At 39.5% G+C, this 19,289-nt stretch overlaps 1 protein-coding gene and 1 pseudogene across 3 annotated transcripts in view; both read left to right on the top strand.

The window, feature by feature from the left end:
• Positions 1 to 111: 111 nt before the first annotated feature.
• Positions 112 to 19,289, top strand: part of PRKRA (protein activator of interferon induced protein kinase EIF2AK2) — a 29,305-nt gene continuing 10,127 nt past the window's right edge. The window contains exons 1-8 of one of the 3 annotated variants that reach the window (XM_058300576.2): positions 112 to 299; positions 859 to 1,028; positions 2,239 to 2,311; positions 3,436 to 3,503; positions 3,941 to 4,022; positions 6,174 to 6,252; positions 7,219 to 7,336; positions 9,300 to 9,394. In XM_058300576.2, the coding sequence (XP_058156559.1) occupies positions 235 to 299; positions 859 to 1,028; positions 2,239 to 2,311; positions 3,436 to 3,503; positions 3,941 to 4,022; positions 6,174 to 6,252; positions 7,219 to 7,336; positions 9,300 to 9,394 (750 nt within the window). In that variant the 5' untranslated portion in view covers positions 112 to 234. Of the gene's footprint in view, positions 300 to 858; positions 1,029 to 2,238; positions 2,312 to 3,225; positions 3,504 to 3,940; positions 4,023 to 6,173; positions 6,253 to 7,218; positions 7,337 to 9,299; positions 9,395 to 19,289 lie in introns of those variants that run through there. The other 2 variants (XM_058300578.2, XM_058300579.2) reach the window with 2 other exon arrangements.
• LOC139439310 (ecotropic viral integration site 5 protein homolog pseudogene) lies at positions 13,229 to 13,970 on the top strand (annotated as a pseudogene).

The raw sequence follows: 19,289 nt of genomic DNA on the forward strand, positions 1-19,289 counted from the left end.
CGTGGCCGGGAGCCGGGGGCGTGGCCGGGAGCCGGGCTGCTGCGCCTTGGCTCCGCCTCCGTCGCCCCGCCCGCCCCACCGCTACAGGGACGCAAGCGGGGGGGCGAGTCGGAGGAGGGGAGGCGGCCGCGGCGGTGGCGCTCGAGCCCTCCTCTCGGGGACCAGCCGACCCGCGGAGCGCGGACGTCGCGCTGCAAGGCTCTTCCTCCTGCCGCGGGGCCGTCTCTTCTCGCCATGTCCCAGAGCAGACATCACCCCGCGGCCCCGCCGCTGGAGCGCGAGGACAGCGGGACCTTCAGGTCAGCGCGCGGGCGGCGGGGCCGAGCGGGGCTGGACGCGAAGGTGGGGAAGAGAGGCGGGGGCGCGGGAGTTGGCTCTCCAGCAGCATTGTGGGTAAAGCCCTTCCCCGGCGCTCCCGCCTCGGCGGCTGCCGGCGGGCTGTCGGGCGGGCGCTCGGCCCCGCCCTCTCCGCCGGGGCCCGGACGGGGTCTGCGGCCCGGCCCCGCCTCTCCCGCGGCCTCGTGGGGCGCCCGGGTTGGACCGAGGTGGCTCGCGGCCTCCGACTCCCAGAAATTCCGGGCTCTTGGAAAGGGTTTGTGGGCTTGTCCTGTGCGCGTGCAGCGCGGGCATCAGCTCTATCCCCTGAGAACTCCTCTTATCGCCCCCCCCCCCCCCCCCCATTCAAGTTATCTCCCTAAAGCGCTTCCTCACGGCGCCGGCTCCTGCCAGTTACCCACGCCGGTTACCCGCAGCAGCTGCTGCGTCTCACGAGTCCTCGTTGTCAAAACTGTCCCTCGTATGCTTCTGCTTCCCTCCCCGCATTGGCATTCAAAGCACGCCTTTTTCTGGTTTTTGCAGTTTAGGGAAGATGATCACAGCTAAGCCAGGGAAAACACCGATCCAGGTGTTACATGAATATGGCATGAAGACCAAAAACATCCCGGTTTATGAATGTGAAAGATCTGATGTGCAAATACACGTACCCACTTTCACCTTCAGAGTAACCGTCGGTGACATAACCTGTACAGGTGTGTATATATAATTAAGCCCAATGACCATGCAGGTTGGTGGGTAAGACTTGGTATTGCTTTTCAATTCGGAAAGATTTCCTTTTTCACTGGAAACTGCTATTGACACATGCACTTTTCAAACTGAGAATTCTCATCCCAGATCATTGGGACATATTAACTTCATCTCATTTCTCTCCTTAATTTCCTCTTCCTTGGATATCAGGAGATGCTTCCAAACTAAAAAAACAGTTATCCAAGCACTCTGCAAGTTTCCTCTCATATCCTAAGATTCTCCTAAAGTTCTTGGAATTAGGAAGTAGCAGAAAACTACCTTGAAGCACTCATAGCTGGATCAGCAGGTGCTGTCACAGATGTAATGAGTTTCACAGATTATAGCAGATGCTGGAAGGCATGACTCCAGAATTTTCTGAGCTTCTCCTCCCATTCTCTATGGTCTTTTTTGGCACTCTGGGCCCATTGTACCACACTTGATTCTGTATCCCAGCAAAACGAAAGACTTCACATACCCTGTATTATGTAGTAAACTTTTAATTCCTGAAACTGTACAGGTAGTTTATGTAAGATATGATTATACTCTTTTTATACATGAAATAAATTGAGAGAGCTTACATAATGTTTCCAAGATCACATAGCATTGAAGTTACAGAGTTCATACTCACATTTTATTATGGTCTGGAAATTGAAGCAAATGATAACTGAAATTGTCCATCTGTAAATGAGGACTTTTAAAAAAAAATCATGTATATATTTAATTACAAAACAAAAAAGCATTGAATACTAAATGTAATTTGGGAAAGTGCCGAGAAAAAATTAAGTAAGAAGGCTGAACTTCTGGTAATCTGAAAGCATCGTTTGTGCCATGCGAAATCTGGAATCCACTATTTTAATTGAAGCCACTCATAATATTTGAAGCTTTTTGTCTATGTGAGGCAGGTGGGTTATGGATGCTAACTGGAAGAGTCCACATGTGAACCTTGCATTACATAGCATTACTCTCTCTCATGGTCTGTTTTTAAATGTTAAGTGAAAATTCAAAGAGAAAGTAGCCTTTATCTCTCTCATTGTGTTTTAGATCAGGAATTGACAACCTATGGGAAACATTCTACCTAGACCTTCTTCTCACACTGTACTTTTTGTATAAGCTTATCTGCCTCCATAGCTTCAATACTTTCTAAATACTGGTAATTCTGAAATCTCTTATCTTCAGACCAGGTCCAGTTACAGAATGGTATACCAGCCTGTGCTGATACACTGGGCATCTTTGCTTGGATAACCCGAAGGTACTTCAAACTTTGATTGTCTGAAACTGAACTCTTCTCCCTCAAACATGTTCTTCCTGCATTATCCATTTTAGTAAAGGTACCACCATCAACCTGTTGCTCACAGTTGAAATTTGGATTTCTTCTTGACACTTCCTCCTCCTCCCTCTCCCTCTTAACCAGTCTGTCACCAAATCCTACCTCCTAAATACCTCTTAGGTCTCTCAGGTCTCTTTTCTTCTCTTCCCATTGCTATTGTCCAGGCTTCTATTATTTTTCGCCTAGGTTGTAACTATAATATCATAAGTGCTCTTTCAGTTTATAGTCTTGTGTTGTCCAATTCATTCTCCATGCTAGAATCAGAGCGTTCTTTCTAGCATTCAGTTCTGCTCATGTAGTTCGACTTAAAATCTCTCCATTCGTTTCCCCATCCTCCTTTGATAAATTTCTTAACATGACTTACAAACTTGCTTCTCAGAGTATGGTAATAGCAGCATTGAAATCACCTGGGAACTTGATGGAAATGCGGAATACCAGGCCCCTTCCCAGATCTACTGGATCAGAGTATGTGCCTTAACAAATTCCTAGTCCATTCCTATGCATATGAAAGTTTGAGAAGGACAAATTTATTAGACTCTTCTTAAACCTCTTCCGCTTTTCCCCAACTCTAGCCTTTTGTCTCAAAATCCTGAGCTGTTATGTTTTAGCCCACTAGGTAGGGCTCTTGAGAACACCATGCTTTGTGTTGCCTTTGAGTGCTCTCTTCTCTGCCTAGAATGCTCTTCCCAACCCCCCAGCTTCCTTCATCTTACTAACTTTTATTGACCTTTAAGGTCTCTATTTGGCTATGTCTTCCTTTGTGAAACTTTTCTGAATCCTTCCCTAAAGTAGGGGAGCTGCCCCTCCTGTGTGCTCAGCTACACCCTGCACTTGGGTCTGTCCTAACACCATGCCTTGTTTCAGATCCTTATTCACAGATGAAAGCCCTCACTAGGCTCTATGCTCTGTGAGTGCAGGGACTCTGTTTTGTTCTCTGCTGTCTCCCTAATGCTCTATCAGACCATGAATGAATATAGTCTATATGCCCTGACACGTGAGAGTCATACTCAAAACCTCTTCCTTGTCCCTGTTTTCTTCTACATCAGAGGAATGGACAACAGTGTTCTGGTACCACTTCACACAAGATTCTCAACACCTAGTTTAAACTCAGAAGGTAAAGAATTAAATTTACCAATCTCTGAGTGTGATCGCATACTGAAATTTAGATATCAGTCTTAATGATTAGTCAGTCTTATTCTCCCCCACCTTTCTTTACCCATGTAGAGGATACAAATTGTATGGAAAACACGTAACATAAGCTGTCACCTTCTGTGTATATAAACCTTTCTCCACTATATCCAACAAGCAGTCATGAGTGCATAGTTTAGCAGAGAGGTTTGAGCAAGAATAAAATTATGTACCTTTTGCTGGCAAACAATTCTGCTGTAAGTGGCTCCTTTAAAGGCAACTATTAATTGCCATTCCAGAACTCAAATTCTTGCTGCAGAAAAATTTTCTCCATTTCCAGGAATAAGGGAAGAGTAAAGTACTAAGTTGCATTCCTCACATTTTCACAAAATATAAAGACTTTTTTAAAAAATCTTATTTCAGGTGAAGGTACAAGTAAGAAGCTGGCGAAACATAGAGCTGCAGAAGCTGCCATAAATATTTTGAAAGCCAATGCAAGTATTTGGTGAGCTAAATTTCTTTGTATTCTGCAGCTCAAAAATATCATGACTGAGGTAAGACTGAAAGTATGAAAATGCTCACAAAGCAACATAATGAACAGTTTCTAGTATCTTAGTTCAAATCTTCTATTTCATTGTAAAAATCTGTCGTACATTTAAAGACAACTTTATCCTTTAGAAAGCAAATCAAGCAAATAACTATTAAATAAAAAACTCTGATGAACTAGGCTTTACTTTTTTTTTTTTTCAGATGGGGTGCAAAAGTAGAAAACCAGAGTTTTTCTGGCAAATATTTTACTGTATTATGACTATTTTTACATTGAGGAAAACAAGGTGTGGGATGGAAAAAGGTCAGCTAAAAGTATTTTCAGGAATTCTGACTTGGAAGCAGGTGGCAAAGATATTTCATTATGGAGTGTATATCTTTCATGTAGAAGGTATAGGATGCTAATTCCTGACACATCTTTCCAGATTAAATTTTTTTTTAGGAGGTACCGAAGATTGAACACAGGACCTTTTACATGGGAAGCAGGTGCTCAACCACTGGCCTATACCTGCTCCCCTAAGATTAAAATTTTTTTTTTTTTACCACTTTAGGTGATTTTGTAAGTAGTGTTGGTTGTGAAGCATCTCATGTATCATACAGTGGTATCCTTTGGTTTCCATTGGGCACCCTCTGGAGCATGGCATGCCTTCACATTCGTCTTTTACATGTGCTTATATATTCTTGCAGTACTGTCTGGTATAACCTGGTCATAGCTGACAGCAGAGACCCATGGGAACTTAGAATTTTTTTTTTTTTGGTCCCCAGCCATAACAAGACTTTTGGTTTAGGGGTATATTTAAGTTCTCATGCATTTTCTAAGTCATTCTAACCCTCCAGTGCCTTGGCAACCCTCTAGATAATCACTTGCCGAAGACTAGCCTTGGATTTCAGAAAGATAATGCTGATTCTCTAGAGTATTCATCATGACTGATTTATGCTAGTTTTCAAGATATGCCAAATGGCATGGGAGATACTGGGTTTTACCCCTGCTGGTATAGCTGCTATTTCTGTATAGCCCAAAGGTCAAGAAAACAATGTTTTGAATACATTTGGAGAAATGAGCATAGTGTTCTTTCTGTACATGAGCACTTCATTTTGTCAGCAAAAAAGGCTAACAAACTTTATATATTTGTGCTTCTTGACAGATAAGCTGGGAATTACTAAGTGGTAATCAGGCCTAGAGTGACTGATTTAATACAGAGACTTTCTTACTTCACCATCACAATAATTTGGGTAGCATTGGCATGCAGCATTGTAAGTGAATACTTGTATCTCATTGGCCTTTGTAAAGCTTAGAATTCTGGCAATTGAGGAAGTGACAATAACTAAACCTCATTTGTCATGGAAGAAATGGTTCTCCAGTAGCCTTAGGTATTAGTAACCTTGCAGTGCAAGCTTGTTCAGTGTTAGGCATGGAACTATCAAGTAACTATAATAATTTCAAACTACTTAGAAGAAATTGTTCTCTTTTTTCCCCTAATCAGAATCCCCATATTGCTGAAAGCAGAACATTTAAATTTAAGAGGATTATCCCACGATTGAGCAGATGAGTTCATCATAGTAATCTGGATACAAAAATATCATTTATGATCTGTATTATCTATTTGCCAGGATATTTGCTGGGTCTTCCCTTTTTGTGTAGTTGTAACACAATTTAAATACATTTTTATTGAGCACCGATTATGCACAAAATACTACAAGGCTCATGAAAGTCAGTCATATATAGGCCCTACTCTCAAGGAGTTTATAGTCTGAACAGAGGAAAAGGTGGTAAGGAGTGGACAAATACCATATGTTTGTAAGAGCATATAATGTTTGGTAAAATAAATTCCTTAAAAGGTCAAAGTAAATTTTACAGCGATTCAGAGGAGGAGAGATTATGTTCCAAAGGTGCAAAAGAATAGGCTTGTTGGAAGAAGTAGCATTTGAGATATGCCTTGGATGATGGGTAGATGAGATTCCCACAGAAGACGTTGGTGAGAAGGGCCTTCCAAGGAGAAGGAACTGCAAGAGTAAAGGCGTAGAGGGTTAAATTTTTAAAAAATTTATTCATTTATTTAGTAATTTAGGGAAAATTATTTTGTTTTATAACACTTTTAAAAATGTTTAGCTTTGCAGTTCCTGACCCCTTAATGCCTGACCCTTCCAAGCAACCAAAGAACCAGCTTAACCCTATTGGCTCGTTACAGGTAAGACGTACAGTTCCTCCACACAGAACATTTTTCCTACTCATTAAAGATATAATGTACTGACATCATAGTGGCTAAGATGAGAAATTAATATTTTAAAGATAATGTGGTGAAGTATTTTCTTTCCCAAGTTATCCTCATTAGATAGAGCTAACTTCCATAGACTGTATCTGCCTTTGGTTTGTGGGATTCTCATTTGAGGACCTCAGTGCACATGGGTTAGAGTGTTTTATGCTTAAGAATATTTCTTGCCACTCTTGTGTCTTTCTACTTCTGTTGTAATGGAAGACTTTATAAAGAGCCCGAATCAGGTACCCTAACTCAGGAAAAGGGAATTGGTCTGCCTATTTGCTCTTCTACCAAGAAAAGGATACTCAGCTCTGAATTTCTGCATGCAGAATATCCTTCTTGCAGATTTTCCATGTGCTTTGTTGAACAACTGCCCTCCTTATGACCCAACCAGTCCTTTGGTCTCTTTTTCCTGCTGTACAAGTTTTTCTATGGTTTTCTTTCACCATCTTTCCTCAACTTCATCCAAGCTTGTTTGTTTTTCTCTTGGCTCCTCATCTGCTCTTGATTAGATGCAGTAGTTAGCCCACTGTGGGTGTGCAAGTCTACAGCTAGGATGGAAGAGACCATGGGAAGTAATGGCAGTGAAACCTTTAGATGTCCTCTCAGGTGTTCCCAAAGAGGATGATAGTAGATAGTCTTTCTATTTAAACTCTCTGATCTCAGCCTAATGTGGCTTCATGGAAGAATGATATTAATAGCATAATACTGCTTCAGTTTTGGTATTTGGAATTGTGGGTTTATAAGATATAAAATATTGGACCATCTATGGTATATATATGATCATCCCTCATTTTACTATTGCAGAATATCATTCTTTTTAAACATATAATAGAAATGGGATCAAAATCATTGCATAATTAAAATTACTGTTAAAGCCTGATCTCAATTTTATAGGAATTGGCTATTCATCATGGCTGGAGACTTCCTGAATATACCCTTTCCCAGGAGGGAGGACCTGCTCATAAGAGAGAATATACTACAATTTGTAGGCTGGAGTCATTTATGGAAACTGGTAATGATTTCTTTTCACTCTAATACAATTAAAGACATTTGAAGTAATTTCCAGTGATGAATGACCATAGAAATTTCTCTTGTAATATTTTTTCATTCATTATCATTTTGTAGGGGAATTATCCTATATATTCCTGTTCTGTCTCTAACTTTCTGAGGTTAATTTTAAGTATAGATACTTGGCTTAAGTATACTTTTATTTTCTTAATTTGATATTTAAAAACTATAGGTTGTTAATGGAAAGTCAAAAAAATAATTGACTGTACTTCATCTAATACTCTAATCTTCACTGATGTATTAATGACTTAAAAATATTCACTTTGGAGGAAAAGGTAATAGTAAATCTTTGAGTTTCAGCAGCTATTCTGGAAGATAGGAGGACTAGAGGAAAACTACATTTGAAAGTGAGACGATTAATAAAAAACTAGATGGCAAAAATAGATGAAAATAAAAGAGGAATCATCCCATTGAATTATAGCAACATATGTGTTGTGAAGGCCATGAACTATGAGAAAGAATAGTCACTGAGTAAATATTAGTGGATTTCCTATTTTAACTTTAACCATGTTTTTTTGTTTGTTTGTTTATTTGTTTGTCTTTATCATTTTTAAAGTGGCCTAGGAATGGAATTTTACCATTGGCTAGTATGAAGAGTTTAGGCCAACTACAAAGTGAGAAGGCATAGTACCCCAGACCACCCTACCTTCTAAAACCAACTGCAAGTTCAAGGAGTTCCCAAAAGCATCCTCAGGTTTGATAAATCATTGGAAAGACCCACAGAATTCACTGAAAGCTATTATACTTATGGTAACATGTATTACAGAGATAGAATATAGATTAAAATCAGCCAAGGGAAGAATCACATAGGGCCAAGTCCAGAAGATATACTAAACATTCAGTTTCTGTTGTCCTCACCTTGTGGAGTTAGAATATGTTACTCTCCCAGCATTTATTTGTGACAGTAGAGAGTATTGCCAAGCAGGGACACTCACCTGAACTTTGATATCTGTAATTTTTATTGGGGCTTCCACATGTAGGCATGACTGATTGATTATTGCCTACCTGGTGATCTTAGTCTCCAGGTCAACTGATACCCATAACCTTAAGCCCCCACCCTACCTTGGTCTTTCTAGCAAGGTCAGCCTCTACTCTAAGATTATGTGATTGTGGCCAGTGCCTGCCCTAAACCATATTGTTAGACTACCAGTATGACCCAAGACTCCCCAGGCAAACAAAGACATTTAGAGATTACCTCCCTGAAGCTAAGAGCAAAGGCCATACCTCTTTGGGAAAGGCCAAATTCTTTCCTATACAATTCAGTATTAGTTTCAAGTAATAAGCAGTGTTGTCCATGGGGGATAGTGTGGGTCAGTGCAGAAAACGTTGGGCCAAAAGCAGGAATCTGCTTTCATCGTTAATGCAAAGTTTGTAAGGTTAGGCGTGCTATTGACTCTCCCTGGGTTTCAGTTTTTCAGTCTATAAACAAAAGCATTGCAGTAGATGGTATTTATGCTGTCTTTCAAACCTAGCATTTCCTAAGTCCTCCTTATTCATGGTGAGGAAAGAAACTCTACATAGTTGTCAGTTTATAGAAGATAGTAAGCAAGAAATAAACATTAAATGCTAGGGGCTACAATTTAAATGTGTCTTGATAAATTTGAATATTTGGCCAGAATTAAACCACATATGGTTTTGTTAAAGCTAGCCATAACGAAATATAACTTAAAGAAAAACAGAATCTATAAAAGGAAACCTGCTAAAGAAAAGAAATACTATACAAAATGTAAGGATTAATAGTTATATGAAGTACAACAAGCAAAGATAGCAGGTCAATAAAGGAATAGACTCTAATATGTAAAAACCATGAGGTTTTTCTCTGACATTTAATACCTTATACACTGAATCATCCTCAGTGGGCACTACATTTCTTTTCTAACTTCTACCATTTCTTTTTCGTTATTTAGGAAAGGGAGCGTCAAAAAAACAAGCCAAGAGAAATGCTGCTGAGAAATTTCTTGCAAAATTCAGCAATATTTCTCCAGAGAACCACATTTCTTTGGTGAGTAATTATCAGACAAGTATGATGTTAATGTGATTAAGCTTCTCTTGTTGTAGGAAACTCCTTGATTTCTTGTTGTAAAGATCCTTTGGAGTTGCACTTTGCAAAGATCTCTTCATTGTTTGGATATACACTGCCCCAGTTTTTGTTGCTTCCTAAATATGAGCCAGGGTCACAGGGGTGACCAGGTAAGAAGGCTGGGGAGAGACAGTCAAATTCAGAGTAACAACATGGGTTTTAAAGCTGATAGATCATCCATGCCATTTTTGTCTTCATAGTGACAGCACATTCCCAGAAAAGTTCTCCCTTTTTTCTTTCATTCATTTAATCCATTCAGCAAACACACTTTTAGCTCATGCTTTGTGCCAAGCTTTGTGCCAGGCACTAGGGATATAGCAACTAAGATAGTCTCTGGCCCTAAGGAAGTTATAGCCTATCAAAAAAGGAAAGAGCTTTACAGACTGATCCTTACAGAGAGACCTAGGGGAACGTAGGATCAGGCATCCAGCCAAGTCTGGGGCTTTCCAGGAAGGCTTCTTGGAGGAGGTAGTATCTAAGCTGAGACCTATAGGATGAGGGGGAATTCCAGAGGTAAGAAAGAGCCTGTGCAAAGAGCCAGGAGAGAAGATAGGTATTCTAGAAACCCTAAGTAATTTGATATGGCTAGAGCAAGAACTGGAGGGAGGGAGCCTCAAACAATGAGACCAGAGACGTAAAGAAGGATTAAATCCTGACCGGACTTATGTTAAGAAAACTGAACTTTATCCTGAAGGTAGGACTTGAATCCAAGAGCAGGATCTAATTTGTATGTTAGAAGGAAAATTACTTGGCTGAAATTTGGTGAGTGAATGAATCCTAGAGTCAGAGACTGTTAGAATCCTGTTAGAGGAAGCAGATAAGAAATGATGGGAAACGGACTTTGGCCCAGTGGTTAGGGCGTCCGTCTACCATATGGGAGGTCCGCGGTTCAAACCCCGGGCCTCCTTGACCCCTGTGGAGCTGGCCATGCGCAGTGCTGATGCGCACAAGGAGTGCCCTGCCACGCAAGGGTGTCCCCCGCGTGGGGGAGCCCCACGCACAAGGAGTGCGCCCGTGAGGAAAAGCCGCCCAGCGTGAAAGAAAGTGCAGCCTGCCCAGGAATGGCGCCGCCCACACTTCCCGTGCCGCTGATGACAACAGAAGCGGACAAAGAAACAAGACGCAGCAAATAGACACCAAGAACAGACAACCGGGGAGGGGGGGAAATTAAATAAATAAATAAATCTTTAAAAAAAAAAAAAAAGAAAGAAAGAAATGATGGTGGCCTAAATTAAGGGAGTGGCAGTAGAAATGAAAAGGAATGGGTAGATTTAAAAATTATTTAGAAAACCGAAGAGAGGGGCCATGGTAAAAGATTGGATGTGAGAAGTAAGGGAAAGGTGGAAAATGATTTTTAGCTTGGCAGCCTAGTTGATGGTGGTACCATCCACTAATGTGGGAAACATAAGCAATTGTAGGATTTAAGAGGGGCAGATAGTATAGGATATACTGAGTTTGAAGTCTTTATGGACTTTCAAGTGGAAGTATTGAGTAGGCACTGGCCGTACAAATGAAGCACTTAAGAGACTGGAATATACATGATAAATAATTTGAGAATCTGGTATTTGTAGATGGGTATGTTTTGTGGTACATTATCTGAGAGTAGTATATCATGTAGAAAATGAGAAGATAGGACAGGATCCTCACTGATCTTATGATAGAATTAGGGCTTATTCTGTAGGATAAATCCAGGACTATACCCAAATAAGTAAGTCGTGATTTTAGTTTACTGTTTTTTATAGAAAAATATAAAACACCTCTGTCACTTCTTCAAAAATTTGGATCAGAGATGACATGAAAATCACAAAGTATAGATGGATCTACAGGTGAATTCTATCAGTTCAAGAAAGAGATCATTTTCAATGCATTAAACTCTCCAAGGCAATATATATAACATAAGGGAAGCTTCTAAATTCAATTTCAAAGCCAATGTAACACTAACCCTAAAACCTAACAGTAAAAAATCCCAACAGAAAAAAAAAATTATGGATCAATCTCCCTCATGGTTTTTAGTGTTAAACACCTTAATAAAAAATATTCAACATATCATTAAAAGAAAAATATATAAGATTTATTCAGAAATTCAAGGATAAATCAAGGTTAGTAAATCTGCTACTCAAACATATTACTAAGTCAGAGAAGAAAAAAACATAATCCTCTCAATGATTGCCAAAAAGGTATTTTGATAGGTTCCAGCAGCAATCATTACTGATTAAAAAAAAAAACTTTTCAAATTTCTTTATTTTGATTCAAAATAGAAATAAATATCATGGTTATATGTTTATACTTAACACCCATTCCAATTAATATGGGAAATAAGACAAAATGCCTATTAACACCACTTTTATTTAACGTGGTTCTAGAAATAACAGTTGATGTAATTTGACAAGAAGAAACAATAAAAGTTTAGAAATTAAAAAAAGAGGAGATAAAAATGATCCCTGTAAGACCCTAGGGAAAACCCTAGAGAAAAACTATTAGAAACAGTAGGAAGAGCTGCCGTGCTTATCGTGGATACCACCAAAATGACTGCTGTCTTTGGAAACACTAATGAGAAACAGGTGATGACAGACAAGGTTGCAGAAAATTTGAGTTCTACTCTCTCATGGATAAAGAACACAGTATCATATACAGTCAGTTGGATGGCCAGTCAGGTGGCAAGTCCATCTGCTTCATTACACACTACGTGCTCATCTACTACACTATCAGTACCACTGTCTTCCCCATCACACTTGAGTCCAGTTGACAGAACTCCTGGCTAAACTGGTGGAACAAAATAGATTGTTAGAGATGAATAGTAAGTTTTTCAGATCTGTAAATGGATCAAGAAGAAACAATGGGGTGGCGGAGTTGGCCCAGTGGTTAGGGCATCCGTCTACCACATGGGAGGCCCGTGGTTCCAACCCCAGGTCTCCTTGACCTGTGTGCAGCTGGCCCATGCGCAGGGAGTGCCGTTCCATGCAGGGGTGTCCCCCGTGTGGGGGAGCCCCACGCGCAAGGAGCACGCCCCGTAAGGAGAGCCGCCCAGCGCGAAGGAGGGTGCGGCCTGCCCAGGAATGGCGCCGCATATGCGGGGAGCTGGCACAGCAGGATGAGCAACAGAGGGAGGCACAGATTCCCGTGCCGCTGATGGCAGCAGGGGCGGACAGGGAGAGTGCAGCGGGTAGACGCAAAGAGCGGATGACCAACCGGGGTGGAGGGGGTGAGGAGGAGGAGAGAAATAAATAAATAAATAAATCTTTTTAAAAAAAGAAGAAACAGTGACTCCTCTCTTATATCAAGTCTATCAGCCTCTAGCAACCTCAGCCACCTTGAAGAAGATTCTTGGATTCTTTGGGGAAGAATTGTTAATGAATGTGAAGATGTATGGAAAAAGTAGGAAAAGCAAGTTAAGGAACTTGTTTGTAAAGGGATACCCCACCATTTCAAAGCAATAGTTTCGTAACTTTTATGCATTGCACAAAGTAATGCCAGTTAAGGATCAGTATTCAGTATTCAGACCTCACCTTGTGAAACATTGATCCAAAGGGACATTGCTAGAACATACCCTGAACATAATTTTTTAAAGAAAAAAGATAGCCTTGGACAGGAAGTTTTATAGTGTAATGAAGGCATGTTCTTTAGTATATCATGGGGTTGGTTGCTGTCAAGTTCGTTGTCAGGGAAGTGCTATTTTTTTTTTAATAAGGCCAGTAACAAATTTTTTTAAGAAATGAAAAAAGGAAGAGTACATACTCAAGATGTGGGTGCAAGCGTGCTACAGGGTGAAGCGCATGTGTGGGGTCCCACACCCCTGTGGGGTTCAGGAAGTGCTTTTATATTAGAGTTTGATTCTTGCTTATACAGATGCCAGTAGAAGCAGCTTTTTGTGTATTTGTTAAGTTAATGCAAGATTATGGACCCCATGAACTTTCTAAACTAAGTATGGCAGAATTGGGCTTTTGTTTGTACCAGTTTGAATGCATGGTACAGGAGCATCTTCCAGAGCTTTTTGTGCACTTTCATACTCAGAATTTTCATACCTCAATGTATACATCATCCTAATTTCTGACTATCTTTCTTATAACTTTTCCACTACCAGTTGCCACAAGGATATTTGATATCTTTATGGCTGAGGGTTTAGAAATAGTGTTTCAAATAGGATTAGCACTTCTTAGGATGAATTGGGCAGAACTAATGCAACTTGACATGGAAGGGATGTTACAAGACTTTGAGAAAGTCATTCCACATCAGTTTGACAGTGGTGCAGACATATTAATCCAAGCAGCTTACCAAGTCAACTACAACTCAAAGAAAAAGCTTGGAAAGGCTATGCTATAATAAAAATGAAAGAAATGGAAGAACACATTGAAGTTAAAGCACTGTAAGAGTAATACTAAATCATATCCTGCTCTTCAATCTACTAAATGTAAAAAGTCCCATCATCGTTATGAGTGGGGAGAGAGTTTGGGTTATCACAAACCATGAATATTTGGAACTGCAAATCAAGAATGTGAGGATGGGGAAGCCATGTTTGTTTACCATGTGTTATTGAAAAAAATCACTTATATGAACAATCCTTGCTCTTGAAGTTTCTTCTAAAATTAAGTCATGTGAATATATAACACCAAAAGGCATTTTCAAAAGATCTTTAGTAGACTTTAGCCTGCATTCATGTTTTTTTTTTTTTGGAAAATTATAGTTTATATACTTTACCAAAAATTTTTGAATACCTGCTCCATGTGTCTCAGGCAAAGACAGAGGTATAAATGGTTTATAATGAAGAATTTGAAAGAAAAAAGAAAAGTTCAAAAAATCAGTGAAACATATCACTTAAAGTATGCTGATTCCAGAGGTAGTCTGTTACTTTTTTATAATGTTGTTTCCATATAGTTCTTCCTTACTCTCATACCATTTTCATCTCTTTATGAACTATCTACTCCACCCTCTGAAAAAAAATGCAAAAAAACAAAAAACATTTTTTTGAGTGGTTGCACTTTTTTTTTTTAATCTTTAGATGTGTCTGATATTTTACTTGGATTTGGTAGGTTATGTGATCAGATTACCACCTTATTTACAATTAATTAGCCAGGTGTTAATTGAATCTTGCTGTAAACAGGAAATACTGCTTCCTCATATCCCCTGTCCCCTAGGTCACTTTTACAAGAGACAAGTTCTGTTAAACTAGTATTTTTCTTACCTTGGTCCTCTTCACAAGCCTCCAGGGAGATAGTCTTGTACCATCCTTTACATGGGCAAATGAAATCATCATCAAATTATTTGATGTTTTGATATGGAGATATAAAATCAGTCCTTGATTTTGTGAAATGTGTTTAAGTTTTTCATTATTTTTGCTTTAATAAAATTTTATGACCTTAAAAATAAAGATAAGTGAATTCATTAACGTAACTGGTCACTAAGTTAATATACAAAATGAATAGCCTTACATAATTTAGCATTATAAAGAGAACCTCTAGAATAATTTAAAATAGAAATAATTAAAAGTTGCTGGTACTGGGAAGGGGACTGAAGATAGGGAGAGAATGAGGCTAGGATTTGTTACGTTTATACTTTGTACTATTCGACTTTTTGCTGTGTGTGTGTACTAGTTTGACTAATAAAATTTACATGGTCATTCTACAGCAAAACAAAATCCATCCTGAAACAGTATACTAGAAAAAAATTAGTAGTTTTTCTGTTTACAAATAGTAAGAAATAGAATATAAAAATGCCATTTTTAGTAGTAGAAAAGGGCATAATATATCTGAGAATAAACTTAAAAAGAAATACTCAGGGGAAGCAAATGTGATTCAAGCAGATGGGTGACTTATCTATCACATGGGAGGTCCTGGGTTTGGTTCCCGGTGCCTCCTAAAGAAAATGAGCAAGACAGTAAGCTGACACATAGGGCTGGCGCAGCAAACTGATGCGACAAGATGATGCAATGATGAGACAAAATGAGGAAACACAATGAGAGACACAACAAGCAGGGAGCAGAGGTGGCTCAAGCGATTGGACCCACATGGGAGGTCCTGGGTTTGGTTCCTGATGCCTCCTAAAAAAAGAAGACGAGCAGACACAGCACACAGTGAACAGTCACAGAGCAAACTGAGCACAAACAATGAGGGAACACAGAGAAATAAATAAAATAAATCTTAAGAAATACTCAAGACCATGTGAGGAAAACTTTAAAATTCTCTTGGGTGATATATAACAAAATGAATACATGTAAAGATGTATCTTTGTTTTAAACAGGAAGCCAATATTGTAACTATACAAAATGTGATCTCTGAAAATCCTTGAGATCTTATTTTGGACCTTGATACAGTTTTACTAAGTTTCTATGGAAAAATAAACCTTCAAGAATAGTCAAGAGGAGAATTCCCATCTCTATTTTAGACAGTCAGCGTCTCCTGGGAACTCATCAAGAACCTTCATCGGAGCCCTTGGTTTGCAGCCTGCCCTGTGGAATTTGGACTTGTGCATTCCCATAGTCACATGAGACAATTTTATAAAATCTCATAACATTTCAGGTATCTCCTGTCAGTTCTGTTTCCCAGGAGAGCCCTGACTAATACAAATGGTATATGGGAACCCTATATTTAATGCATAATTTTTCTGTAAACTCACAACTTCTCTAATAAAAGTTGTTTAAAAAAAAAAAAAAAAAGAATAGTCAAGAAAACTGAAAAAGAAGAGCTGGCAAAGAGGAATGCTATCCTACCAGAAAATAAAACATACTGTAAAACTATTGTAGTTAAAGCAGGTACCAGTAGAGGAATAGTCCGAGTAGAATAGAGATTCCAGAGGTGGATGCTAATCAATATGGGAATATAGTATATAACAACAGTGAGATTTCAGATCAATGGGGAAGAGGATGGGTTATTCGGTAAATGATGTAGGTATAACATAACCATTTAAGGACGGGAAGAGGGTGAATAAAGGTGTGTGTGTGTGAGAGAGAGAGAGAAGGAGATTTTGGTTGCTACCTAATTCCTAACACCAAAATAAATTTCAGATGGAAGAAATATTTGAAAATAAGAAATGAAACTATATAAATATTAGAAAACTTGGAAGTACATTCTTTTTAAATATCTTAGAGTGGGAAAAGCCTCTTTAAGCATACCTTAAAGCCTAGAAACTTTAAAGTAAAAGATTCTTAAATTTGATTACATAAGATCTGCAGAGGAGAATAAAAACAAAGAGGGTAGAAATCTTTTACATTGGGGAGCAGGTTTAGCTCGGCCGTTTAGCACCTGCTTCCCATGCACAAGGTCCTGGGTTCAATCTCTGGTACCTCCTTTTAAAAAAAAAAAAAGCTATTATAAGAGAGCTCGAGGACTCAGTCCTTCCACAAAAAACAACTATTAAACAGGCAGGAACTGTCTGAAACAAACTAGTTTGAAACTCCAGAGGCCAGAAGAACATTCTACAGCATTCAGGGGAGAACGGGAGGGAAAAGCTGATAAATTACTGTAAAGAACTATAAATTGTTCTCTCTGCATGGCAGCTAATGGTGCCCATCCCCACTCTTACGACAGGCTGGCATGGATCCAGTCCATGGCCAGCTGCTCTTGGCAGAAAGGGACATTAAAAACCCTCTTCCCTAAGAACAGGGCTGTGCATGGCCAATCACTGATGACAGCTTTTGGTTAGTGAATTTGGATCACAACCCCTTAGGGCTGCTGCTGTATGTCCGGACAAAAGCAGGACAGCCATTGTTTCAGCCCCATCCTGGACAAAGGTGGCAGCAGCCATTGTTTAAATCCTCTCCAGATAGGTGGAGGTCGGGAAGATTTAAAGATGCAGGGCTTCCTCAAGGCTGGGGGAAGGGGTTAGCTGAAGGGCTACATTTGCTGAGCAGGCCAAGAAAACTCACCCTTGGGGAGTCATAGGAGAAGTTTTTGATGTGCTCCCTGGCCCCTTCAACAGCGCACTTTGCAGCTGGTCTGTACCTCCTTTGTGGGTCCCTGGCCCAGTTGTGGCCAGGGAAAGTGCTCCCAGAATTTGCCCTCCAATTAAAAGCCGTGAGACAAAGGAGTGTAAAAAACCATAGAGATGGAGAGTCTTGGACAAAGGCTTGCTGACTTCAGGTACAAGGAAAGTGAGGTTTGTCGCCTGGGAAAGAGAGGGGACAATCAGACTCCTGTAAACAGGAAAACTCTAAAACAACCAACAAGCAAAAGCCCAGGACAAGACAGAGGCCCAGTAAGACAGAAAACCCTGCACACTGCATTTGTCTTGAGCAGACCTTCTTGATAGGAGGGCTGAAGCTCAAGAAAATCTGTTTTATCATGAGCTGGTTCCAAAACTGGGAAACAGACATCCCAGGGAGTAAATCCCAGAGTTAACATTTTAAAATATTAAAATGTACAATATGCAACAGAAGAGTAAAATAAAAAGAATTAGAATGATCCAAAGGAAGAGGATAAAAATACAGAAAACACGAACAAAGAAAATGAGAATATGAACATACTGAACAAAGCTTGTTTAAAAAATGATCTTCAAGAGCATAGCTCGGTGGTTTGAGCACCTACTTACATGTACAAGGTCCTGGATTCAGTCCCTGGTACCTCCTTAAAAAAAAGAACTTTAAATGCTTGAGGACATGAAGGAACATAAGAGAAATAACTACAGGGTATCAGGAAAACAGTGGATGAACAATATAAGAGTATTAGTAAGTAAAGAGATAGAAATTTTAAAAAGGAACCAAAGAAAACTACTGGAGTTGAAGATCTCAATAACTGAGATGAAAAATGCCTAGGAGTGTTTCAAAAGCAGAATGGACCTGACAGAGGAAAGAATCTTTGACCCTGAAGACAAGATGCTTGAAGTAGTCAGGCTGAGGAACAGAAAGAAAAAAGAAATTAAAAGCAAGAATAGACTGAGAGAACTATAGGGCACCATCAAGCACACCAATATATGCATTATGGGAGTCTGAGGAGGAGAAGAGAGAAAGGTGCAAAAGGAATAGTCAAAGAAATGATGACAATGAACTTCCCAGACTTAGCAAGGGACATGAACATGCAGCTCTGGGACAAAAGGATATTAAACATGGTTCACAGCAGCATAAAAAAATAAAGACATGCGGTAAAGCTTACCTTTGGGTAATTAAAATGTCAATATGATTGTATTGTTTGGTATGTAACTCCGCTTTTTCCTACAGGTGCTTAAATGTAAATGCATAAAAGTAGTGATAAATCTAGGTTTTGGGACATACAATGTACAAAGATATAAGTGGGAACAAGTACAAAAAAATGGTGGAGGTACAGAGAGGTACAGGAAAAGTATATGTGCATGCTATTGAAGTTAAGTTGGTATCAAACTAAATATCGTTATTATATATTTGATGTTGGACTTTAACCCTATGGTAGCCACAAAAAAACTATATTAAAAATATATTCAAGGGAGCGGACGTGGCTCAAGCAGTTAAGCGTCAGCTTCCCACATGGGAGGTCCTGGGTTCAGTCCCCAGTGCCTCCTAAAAACAAAAAACAAGCAAACAAATTTAAATATAGATATAGATATAGATATATTTTTCAAACAGGAGTGGGTGTAGCTCAGTGGTTGAGCACCTGCTTCCCATGTACAAGGTCCTGTGTTCAATTCCCAGTTTTCCAAAAATATATATAGCCAGAACAGAAGTGAGAAGGCTCTCAGCACAAGAAAGCAAAGAAATATGAAAGTAGGCTTTAGTGGAAGTGGAAGTGAGAAAGTAAAAAGGTATAAAACTTAAAAAGGCTAAATAGCAGAATGGCATTAGGCCTGTGTTACCAGTAGTGACTTTAAGTGTAAATGGATTAAACTCCAGTCAAAAGGCAGGAGTTGGCAGAATGGA

This window comes from Dasypus novemcinctus, chromosome 7, assembly GCF_030445035.2.
Source record: "Dasypus novemcinctus isolate mDasNov1 chromosome 7, mDasNov1.1.hap2, whole genome shotgun sequence".
NCBI classification, from domain to species: Eukaryota; Metazoa; Chordata; class Mammalia; order Cingulata; family Dasypodidae; genus Dasypus; species Dasypus novemcinctus.